This window comes from Gossypium arboreum, chromosome 4 (genome assembly GCF_025698485.1).
Source record: "Gossypium arboreum isolate Shixiya-1 chromosome 4, ASM2569848v2, whole genome shotgun sequence".
NCBI classification, from domain to species: Eukaryota; Viridiplantae; Streptophyta; class Magnoliopsida; order Malvales; family Malvaceae; genus Gossypium; species Gossypium arboreum.
Window position 1 is genome coordinate 4,615,574 of NC_069073.1, and position 11,872 is coordinate 4,627,445.

Here is an 11,872-nt window from a genome sequence, read left to right on the forward strand (position 1 = left end):
GCGCTGTGAGTTGAGGCCCAAAACGGCACCGTATTATGTCACTATATAAGCCCAAATTCTTTAAAAAAAATCAGTTTTCTCTTTTCTAAAAAAAAACAAAAATTGTTCTCTCAATTTTCTCTTAGCCCCAGGTCTCTGCTGCCAGACCGGTCTCCGTCCACCGCGCCGTCCATCGCGTCGGCCACCGTACACGGTGGTTGGAGATCGAAAAAGGTAAAAAATTTTATATTTTTTATTTTTAAAGCATATATATATGTATATGTGGATAAAATAGGTTAAAAAAAGAAAGAGAAGGAAGATAAGGATGAGAATCACCTTCGGCTATTAGCTTTTTTATTCTCTGTTTGGACTGTTTTATGCTTTTGATGTTGCTAGGGTTTCTGTTTTGCTTTGTATTTTTTTTTTAAAAGTCTAATATTGTTTCTTATTTCACAAAAGGCCGAATGTACAAATGGTTTTGGATTCGGCTTTAAATAGCCATTTACATGCCTTTGTTTTTTAATATCTGTCTATTCTCCACATTTAATGTTGCAGGTGCAAGTGGGGCGGTGGCACAGTGGCGGTGCTTGCAGGCATCGGTGGTGGATGGGACAGGGAGGCAGCAGCTAGGGTTTGTTGTTCTTTTCATTTTAGGGTTTGAAATGGGCTGCTGTAATTAGATAGGTTCTGGTTAGTTTGGGTCTGGGGTTGTTTGGGTCTTTAGTGGGCTTCTGTTGGGTCTGGGTCTTGGTCAAACGGGCCTGTACACTTATTTTAAGTTTCCTATATGTCATTTAATCACATTATTTCACATGCTAATTATTTTAAATTCTTTTATTAGATATTATAAGCTTCTTTGTCATTATTTGTTCTAAGAATTCATATATTACCCATATTAAATTGTTTATATATATATATATATATCTTTTGTATATATTATTCATTTTAAATTTACTTTTCATTTATTATCTACATTACACTCCTTCATGCCATCTTCAAATATTTTATAAATTCTTTATTTTAGGTTGCCCTATATATATTATTTTGTTATCTTGAATATTAATGGCTTCTAATTGTTTTATACCATTTACTTTAAATCGTTTTTATAGTATCTATTCTAAACTTGTTTTTCCATACCTATTATCTATTTAGAATTGTCTCATTGTTTATTTAAATTGTTATCTTTCATTTTATTTCTTTTCGATTATTAATGTGGGTGCCCAAATTACTTGTGTTATATGATTATTGCCATTATGTATTAAAGTTCTTTATTCATATTTTCATGTATTCGTGATTCATTATTATGACATTCATTCATAAATTATTATGCCATGCTCGATATTGTCATTTATTTTCATTTCATTAAAGTCATTTCAAAGACCATATAAATGGTACATTCGTTTTATTCAAAATAAGGTAATATTTCGTGTTTGGAAATTTTGAGAAATTGTGCCCTACGTGTTGGGTTTCGATTTGTCGTTTGACCGAACAACCAAATATCCTTTTTAAAATTTCAAAACATGAGTTTCGAAAAATATGAGATGATTTTGGTATCGAAGGTTTGAAATATCGTGTCCTACGTGTTGGATGTGATATTTTATTTCTTCGAAACAAGAGAATCTTAATCGTTTCATACTATTGCATTTTTATTCAAGACTTTTTTTTAACAAGGCAATATTTCGTGTTTGGAAATTTCGAGAAATTTTGCCCTACGTGCTGGGTTTCGATTTATCGTTTGACCGAACGACCGAATATCCTTTTTAAATTTTCAATGCATAAATTCTGGGAATTATGAGATGATTTTGATATTGAAGGTTTGAAATGTTGTGTCCTACGTGCTGGATGTGATGTTTTATTTATTCGAAATAAGAGAATCTCAATATTCACTTCAAGTTATCTAAACATGCATAAAAAATGGATCGTGTTTAAAAATTTATTTTAAAATCTTTTCAACTTTCGACATTAAGACGTTAATTAATCGATTAGGTACCAATTTTGGGCGTGACGAGGGTGCTAACCCTTCCTCGCACGTAACCGACCCCCGAACTCGTTTTCTCAACTTTCGTAGACCAAAATCGTTGTTTTAGTAAACCAAAATGTTTTATTAAAATGACCAAACTTCTTAGTAATCCGATCACACCTAAACAAAAAAGATTGGTGGCAAACTCCCAATTTTCGTTTTCTTTACAAAATATAAAGTCGATCCCTGTTTTTTCAAAAAAAATAGTTTCGACAGTTAAGAGAGCAATTATTAAAAACATTTAGTCAGATAGCTATGTCTATATTAGCACATGAGATTTCTTCTAAGAGTTGGATTTCATTTGAAACAAATTTTCCCATGTTCTCCGTGCCTTTTCTAATATTCATAAATTATTTGATAAAGGATCACTTTGGAAATTTTGAGAATTTGGATATTAAAACTTGAGTAGTAAAATAGTTAGAAATGTAACATTTATGACAATTTCTCAAATCTATATATTTGTTAGTAATAAATTTGAAATTCTTAAAATATTGTTAATTCTGACAAAACCATGATTTTATACTTTTCAAATATATATCATATCAAATCTCAACTAGTTTGTTCATAATGTATGTATTTCATTCTTACTATTTACCTAATAAGTGAAATAAGGGCTAAACTAAGGGCTGGTAGGGTGCTCAGTCCCCTAAAATAGAAAATTTTTTATTTAAGCCCTTTGAGATTCTTAAAATTATAAATTAGTAAAGGTAAAATTACACTTTACCCCTAAAATGATAAAAATTGATTTAATCCTTTTAAAATTATAAAGATAGAGGCTATTAAAATAATAAAATTGTGTTTTTACTATCGTAAAAATTACAATTTAATTTCCGCCCCCTAAAAAAATTTTCTAGCTTCTCCCTTGAGTGAAATCTAAATCTAAAATTTCAAATCTTTGTTCCCATATTGAGCATCATAAAAATTGATATCTTGTAATACTTGAATTGTTTTTGTCTATCCGAAACACAAATAATCATTAAGTTTTATTATATTATTGAGACTCATTTACTTATAACTCTTTTTGCACACAAAAATAAACTATAAAAATAGAACAGAACTTTAACTATATCGACTTGATACATACTTATATTGGTCAATTATTCAATACTGTTCCATTGTGTGCTCACAAATTGAAAAATTTTGAAGCCGACACAAACATGAGTTATCACTAAATGAATCCATATCCTTTCACGTGCAAAGGGTGAGAGGGAAGGCAAAACTCAATTATTGGAAACTAATAAAAATATTTCTTGTTTATGGAAAAACACTGTTAACTATTGTTTGGATTTTGATCTACAATCAATCCAAATATTTAATGTGCTAAAGTGTAATATATATTTTGTTAGGTTTTTCACTTTACAAGCTAACTTTTAAGATTGAGTTTGAGTTTCTTTAATTTAGTATCAGAGTTAAATTGCATTTTGAATTATTTTAAAAATTTATAATTCAATTTAATCCTTCTTAATATATTCCATTAAATTCATGTGAACCAATTAACAATCTAGTAGTGGAGGCAAGTTATTGCTTTTCTAGTTTAGTGAAAATCATTTCCCCTTCCTATATGCTAATTGTAAACAATTCTGGTTAATGTAGTGGTTCTCATGGAGGATATGTTTACTTGATCAATGTGTTCTAGAAGGCATCACATTGGTTTTATTCTTTTTATTTAAGAGCCAAGTTTCAAGGCATTAATAGAAAAGGGTCCCTTTTGAAAGATGAAACATGGAACCAATTGAAAAGATAAAGCATGCTATTTTTTTTACTTAAAACAATGAGTGGGGTAATATATTCTGATAAGATAATAGAAGCCAAAAGTTGCTTTAGCCAACAGCTTTGTCAATTATTTTCATGCATCTACATCTATGAAATTTCAGATCCTTTTGTTTTCTTTTTTCTAAATAAAAGACCTGCTGGATGTCAAGTTGCTCAATACGATGGGTTCAGGCAGTTTATGTTCATGTGAATTCAATCTTGGGAAATCAATATTTAGATAAGTTTATTAAATATAGCCACTGTTTTCAGCATCTTTGCCTTGGTTTTGTTGAAATACAAATGGGGTCTCCATGATACGGTTAATGTTTTGAGTGCTCCTAGTTTTGTCTTTGTATTCCCTTTTTGCTTGGCTCTTGGTGCCTTTCTAATCAGGCATTTTTATCAACTCTTGCGCACTAATAATTATTTGAGTAAATTACATCAAAGTCACTGAACTATTAATAATTTTAATTTATGGTCATTTAATTTTAAAAAATTATAAAATAGTCATTAAATTATTTAAAAGTTTTTATTTAAGTCACTCGGCCTCCTCTATTTTTACCACTGCACCAATTGAAAGTTCTACTTCTACTTTTCTTCTATAGTTTAGTTTCTTTTAATGAAACAATCTTTATCAAATTGAAGAGGAAATGAAGCAAGTTCTTTAATTGCATTTAAAAATTGAATAAATCATTATCGAATTGGTTTAATTCAACTCATAATTTATATAAATATCTTCCAACAAAGAATTCGAGTTTGAACAACAATAATGTTATGAAGTTTGGTTTGCTTGATAAATGGAACTTGCGAACAACATTAAAGTTGTAAATTGGGTGCCTTTCAAACTCCAAAAAGAGCTTCGCTCATGGAATATAACGCCTTCAGATGGAGTGGCAAAGGGATTTCCAGTTTCGGCCAAAAGAAAAAGAATTATATCAGCTAACCCCCCTAATATCACGCGCCACACCTTCAGGTTCCAATGATTGAATATGCACAATGATGTCCTGAGCTGGAACACATGATTCCGGTGAGCTACTTTGATCACACCCCATGATCTTTTGGCATGTTTCAAGCAAACAATGCCTGCATTTGGGGCATGATGTGTGCGATTTAAGCCACTTATCAATACAACGAACATGAAATCCATGGTTACATTTGGGTAGAAACCGCAGGCGCTCGCCGGGCGTAAACTCCGACAGACATATCGCGCATTCCGAGTCCAGCCCTGGCAGATTCATCTCTGCCGAGTAATTCACCACAGGGAAAGTCTTGAGTGCCTTTGACTCGATCCCGCTATTAACTGTTGCGGCTGAAGGGTTGTTGGTGGAATCGGAAGCCGACCTGTTTGAGCACCTTAGCACACATCTGATTATTAAGTTTAGCCCCAATGAACAAACTATGCCACAAATGAGTACTGAAAGCACCATGAAAACATTTTGGTCTAAACTGGTAGTCTGAGGGTAAGGAGGAGGAGCTGATGGTTGGTTCGATTGTTTGTAATAAAGCAGTAATTTTCTGGAATGAAAGTTTCCAAGAAAATCTTGCGAAACTTGAGATGAGGAGGTTGACATGGTTTTTTGAGAGTTTGCAGACTTGGGATAAAACTTTGCTTGGAAGACCACTCAAATGGAGGAGATTATATATAGAGAAAGTTGATATGAGCATGAGACTGAGAATCCAAAAGTATTCTGCCTGTTTCCAATTTCAATTTTGGACCCACTAACTAATAAAATAACAAAATATGCCCTGGATTTCAGGTTAAATCATTTTTGTTTGAAATAGATCGTTGCCCCAAATAATGTGATATACTTTTTTTAAAAAAAAATTATTAAATATTATACTTTGGATTCCTAAATTATTAGGACTTAAATATAGTAGTTGGATTTTCTTTTCTATAAGCTTAAGTCTTTCTGATTTAACATAATTTTAGAAGGGTAAATTATAAAAATAGTCATTTTTATTTGTCTCAGATTACATTTTAGTCACTTATGTTTGAAACGTTACGTTTTAGTCACTTACGTTACCGTTTTGTTACGAAGTGGTCACTCTTCTGTTAAGCTCTGTTACCTTCCTAACGGCAGTCCTACGTGACAGTCCAAATGGGTTTTAAATGTCAATTTAGATGTCCAGTTGTTGGGATAAAAAAAGGTTTTTAATAAAATAAATTTAATTTGGATTGCCACATAGGACATCTAAGTTGGCACTTAAAACCTATTTGGACTACCACATAGGATCACCATTAGGAAGGTAACGGAGTTTAACGGCAAAGTGACTACTTCATAATAAAACGATAACGTAAGTGACTAAAATGTAACATTTCAAACATAAGTGACTGAAATGTAATTTGAGACAATCAAAAATGACTATTTTTATAGTTTACCCATTTTAGAATTCTCTAAATTCAAATTTTAATCACTTTTTCTTTTTTTCTTTTTTGGGTCATTCAGTATATAATATTATTCATTGAACATTGCTATTTTAGTCTTTTCTTTAACTTTCATAGTTGCTTTTAGTTTGGGTCCATAATTCTTATACAAGCACTGTTGGCATTGTTGGTTCTTATCCGATCACAATTAGATTAGATGCCATGATCTCCCACATCAACTGTGTGACTCTTTAGAAGTATGGTTTGTTGAAAGTGGGTATTATTTTTTATAATTTTTATAAAGAATTTGAGTGCTTTAACAGGTAAACAGTTCAACATGTTAAGTTTATCTCGTAGTTTGAAAATTTAGATCCTGTATGGCACACAATTACTTATTCTATGAAACACAATAAAAGTTTAATTACTATAAAAATTGTAATTCTTTAAATGTGTTTGGCTAATAAAGTGTAATAACATTGTAATATTTCTCTATGTCATGTTTCGTATTACAAATTGTGATAACATTTGTTGGGTTATTCCACCTCTTTAATATTTAACATAAGCTTATTTTCATCATATATTAGTTATTGACCGAGTTCATCATTATCAAGATCTCTTTATTTCATTCACTCTTCCAAGTATGAATTATCCTAAATCCACCTATGAATAAAGTTATGAAATATACAATATGTTAGTACGATCCAACTATTTTTTTATGCTATACTAAGAAGATGTTGTAGATTTAATCATAAAACTTATATAAACTTAATTTTGAGAAAAATTTATATTAGGTTATAACCCTATTATAAATTAAGTAAAAAATAACATACAATTTATAATATACAATTTTATAAAAAAGTTTTTATAAAGTGACCAATAACTTTCATAACAATTTTTATAAATAGTATAATTTTTATCGTAACTTTAGAAGATTATTTTTTATAAATGAGTTATGATAAAAATCTATTACGTTTTTTACGAATAAGTATATTATTTTATAATATATAACACGAACACATAAAAATTTATTTACATAGTTCTTAACCATAACTTTTATAAATAAATATATTATAACACTTTTATAAAGTTTAAATTATTTTTATAATAAATTTTTTACCATAACTTTAAAAAAATTAGGATTTAAATAATATATATTTTGTTATAACTTTATAAATACAAATAAGTTAATTTTATAACATATTCTGTTTACAATTTATAATATAATAATTTTTGGCTAAGAATATATTTTTTACAATTGGACGTAATTATTCCAATTCTCATCCTTCTTCTAAGAATTAATCCAATTACATCCAATTCAGTGGGATCCACTACTTACAATAGTTATCCAAATATGTCACTTTATGTAATTACATACAATTACACTCAAATCTAATTATTAGGTGGCTTTTCAAATACTACCTTATGGGTAAAAACACTATCCATGGAGCTATAGGACAGGAGTCCTATATGTTATAGGACACGTATTCAAACCTCACCGGGCATAAATGTTCACATTTCTTTGGTAGGTGGTTGTACACCCATGTACGATTACCTCTTCAAGAATTTGGTGAGGCGAACTCACTTTGTTGAACTCATCGCCTCTTTAGGCACTCAAATTCTCATGAAGTAGGGAGACAAATCTTCCATGGAGACAATATTACTAACTCGTTGAGGGTTTTGTCGACTCCCATTAAACGATATTTCAAACTGGAAATGAACAAAGCATTCAATAAACTGTTTATAAACAATTTATTTTTTATTCATTTATCAAGCTAAATAAATAAACATGAACAAAATTTTATAGCTTGTTCATTAAACAGGCCAAACAAAAACAAAAACAAAAACAAAACTTGTTCACTTCATTTATATTTATGAAGAAGTTTACTCATATTCATTTAAAGCTCGTTTATTATTTTATGATATGCTAATAGAATTATTCTTGCTTGCTTATTTTATTTCTTTGTTATATGATTATTAATACTTATAGTTGATTATTTTATATTTTTTAAAAAGATGTATTTATTTATTTATCTTTATTTATTATTCATAAATATTATTCATGAACATAATTAATTATGTATTCATGAAAAATCACGAACACATTCGTTTAATATTCATAAGCATGTTTCATTTAATTTAAATAAAAATAAATATATATAATTTTAAATAAAAAATATAAACACAAATTTTAAAATTCTTAAACAACATCAACAAGCTTAAAAATAAATACACAAACATAAAAAAAAAAACGTATGCTGATTCCATTTACAATCCAAAACATGTATGAATTTCCAATCTATGAATCTCCACTGCTGTAACAAGTAAATATAGGCACAGCCGCACTGAAATTCAGGAATCAATGGAAGAAAAGATGTTTAAAAACTTGATGAAACCATATCACCAAGCACAATGTTATTAATATAATATAACATGATAGAGACAGTAGTGGATGGTGATAGGGCCAATAGTGGAGTTTGGTTTCTAACCAGCAAATTAGCTGCTTGGAGAAGCTACAATTTGCAGCTATGTATTACATAGTTATTTGACCAGCATATCCTGTATGCTGTTATGCAGGCCAGGTTTACAACCTTAAATATACAATAAATTACAGTGAAAGCTATGGAATCCTGCCACATGTTGCAATTCATTGGCATTATATAAGGTATCAGTTTCCAAAATTTCTATCTTCCTTAATTTCTTTAATTTGCTATCAAATCAGATCGTTATCTTTAAGCCATGCGAGTAGTCTAATAATCTGATTTCTTTTAAAAGAACTAAACTAAAGCAGCTTTTACTAGTGGGATTATCTATGAGATCTTCAGAAAATACTGATGCTATTTTTAATTGCCAAACTGGTACTTCCTGAAAAGCAATAGAGGACTAAAAATGGTTTATCTGAATCTGTCATGACACTGCAGTTATTACTTGAGGGCCATCCATATAACATGTAAAGTATTTTATATAAGAAAAATATTATAGATTTTGGACAAAAGCTGTCAAAAGAACAGTGGGGACTTCTTTTTTATTTTATGTTATGTTAATATTTTCATATACAATTGATTCAACACGATAGCGGATAGACTAATTTTATATTAGTCGCCTTTTTTTTCCTTAAACACTTTTTTAATATTTATAATATTTCGATAGTTATTAACAAAAGGTTATAAGTAACTCAAAAGTTATATTTTGATGTATTACCGGTTGCAACTTATTTTGTAACTGTATGCAGTGCAACTTGTTTATTTTGTACTTGTATGTTTTTACTCGATTATTTTGATTATTTTATGGCATCTTTTTTAAAATATTAAACAGTAATTTTTTGAGATTATGATTGATTTGATCGAATAAGAATATTTTAAAAGAGTAGTAGTATGGTCTACTTACATTAGTTAAAAGATACTGCAATTGACATCTTTCTTGAGTAGAATGAACTCATATTCTCAGTATCCTATGTCAAGAAGCCGGTGCTAGAATTTTATGCAATTCGCTAAAAGAATATCACTAACAAGAATGATGGGCATTATATGCAGGCTTATGTGTGTGGGCATTTTTCACTTTTAGCCCTAAAACAATCAATAGTTTCCTGCATCATCATAGAGAAGATTGTTACGAAGTAGCCATTCATGCATTGGCGAACCTAGATCACACAATTGCAATCTCATTCAAGACTGCGAGCTCATCAAAGTTGCGAAGTCTCCAAAAGTGCGAGCTATGTTAGTCAAGCTTATATATGCGAGTCTTTACTTGCCCTGAAACAATGATAAATGAAATCAGCCAATGAAGAAGCAAGTTGAATTAATCAAGTTCCAAGAATAGTCAAGTTGTAATTATTTTATTATTATTCTCAGCTTATTTAAGCATTATTGTTCATGTAAACTTTGTATCAGTTTTTTAAGCAATGAAACAATGGATTACAAGTTGATTTCTCCATTTTTGATTTTTTTTTGCTTCTGTTTCAACTCTTTCGTCATCAAATATCTAACAATTGGTATCTAGAACCACTTATCTTTGAGGATCTGTTTCCATAAAAATGTCTTCTACAAGCTTTTCATCACCTCCACCCCTTGTTTTCACAAGTGAAAACTACCATACTTAGGTAGTAAAAATTAAAACTTATCTTCAAACCTTTTATCTTTGGGAGGTCGAAAATGTTGAAATAGAACCACCAGTTTTGAAACCAAATCCTACACTTGCTTAAATGAGACAATACAGTGAGGAATGTGCAAAAAAGCAAAAGGCAATGTCTTGCCTACAAAACGGTGTTTCATATGCAATCTTCACAAGAATTATGGCTTGTGAAACTCCTAAACAAGCTTGGGATATGCTCGAGGAAGAGTTCCAGGGTTCACAGAAGACAAGGCAGCAACAATTGATAAATCTCAGACGAGATTTTGAAAACCTTAAGATGAAAGAAGCCGAGACTGTAGAGCAATATTCATATTGAATCATGGTAGTGGTAAACCAGATAAAACTACTAGGGGACCAATTCGTGGATAGTCGAATAGTTGAGAAGGTGATTATTGATCTTCCATAAATCGACGTGTTCGACACACTTAAAGAGCGTTTTCTCGAGCAAAATAGAGTTTTTAGTATAGTTTTCCGTTATTTTTGTTATTTTAATATTTCCAGGTAATAAGTCAAAATATCTCCTTTTTGCCTCATTTTGGCCCAAGTTGGTCGATAGTGTCATTGGGAGTCCTAACTTGTGTTTGAGTGTTGTATAGACGTGTCAGAGGTAAAAAAAAAAAAAAACGAGCGAGAATGGCATCTAGGGTAAGGGTATTGCGATATCCAACCCTTAGAATCGCAATACCTTTGACAGTGTAGAAGACCAATGAGACCCTTTAGTGATATCACAATATCCTTTTTGGGTATCGCGATATCCACCTTTCAAGGAAGATCCCAAGTTCAACACTTCCCGAGATATCGTGATATCCTCATATGGGTATTGCAATATTGCCTTCGTCAAGGGGACAAACTTGGACAAAAATGATAATTTTTGTCTACCCGGTCAACCAATCACACAAGGTCCGTGTAGGAGCATTTTTTACATCAAAAAGTCATCAGACCACCCTTCAAAACAACCAAAAATTATTGAGGAGGAGAGAGACACATTCTAGCTTAGCTTTAAGTTTAGTTTTCTCTAGGTTTTCTTTAGTTTTTTCTGCACTTTTCTAGGGATTTTAGTTTTTCTCTTCTTCTAGATTAAACTTTATTTTCTGCACTTACTTCTTGTTCTTTTTGTTCTTGATGTTAGTTAAGTTAGTTGATGTCCATGAAACCAACTAAAAATTCAACTAATTAATAGTATAGCTACGGTAAGTAAAGATATCCTTCCCACAAAGACTAAAAATACTAATAATTATTGTATTTCTATTATTTAACCGACAAATTGGAGAGTTTGATTAAAATTAAAATTAACTAAATTAATTAACTAAATAACACGACAAAGAATGAATTAGGAAAACAAACAATTAATAACCAAGAAGCGAAACAATACCCAAGAAATAATCCATCTAGATTTCACTTGTCATTATCAATCTGAATTAAACAATTTCTTCACTTAGTACCTTGATCCGTCAAAATCCCTAAACTATGCTAATATCTCTTTCGAGAGTAAGAGCAATTGACTCTTTGTTGATTAATTACAATTTCTTTCTAATTAAAACCCATATTATCGCATTAACTTGTTTTATGGATCCCCTTATTTGACTCTAATCTGGTAGATTTATGTCATCCTATTTCTAGGATTGCAT

At 30.4% G+C, this 11,872-nt stretch overlaps 1 protein-coding gene across 1 annotated transcript; it reads right to left on the reverse strand.

The window, feature by feature from the left end:
- Positions 1–4,456: 4,456 nt before the first annotated feature.
- On the reverse strand, positions 4,457–5,384 carry LOC108459658 (RING-H2 finger protein ATL78-like). The gene has a single exon (XM_017759059.2). The coding sequence runs from the start codon at positions 5,320–5,322 to the stop codon at positions 4,687–4,689; it is 636 nt and encodes a 211-aa protein (XP_017614548.1). The 5' UTR covers positions 5,323–5,384; the 3' UTR covers positions 4,457–4,686.
- Between the last annotated feature and the right edge of the window lie 6,488 nt (positions 5,385–11,872).

Excerpts from the sequence above, each read along its gene's own strand:
- LOC108459658 (XM_017759059.2), bottom strand. The coding sequence starts at position 5,322 with ATGTCAACCTCCTCATCTCAAGTTTCGCAAGATTTTCTTGGAAACTTT.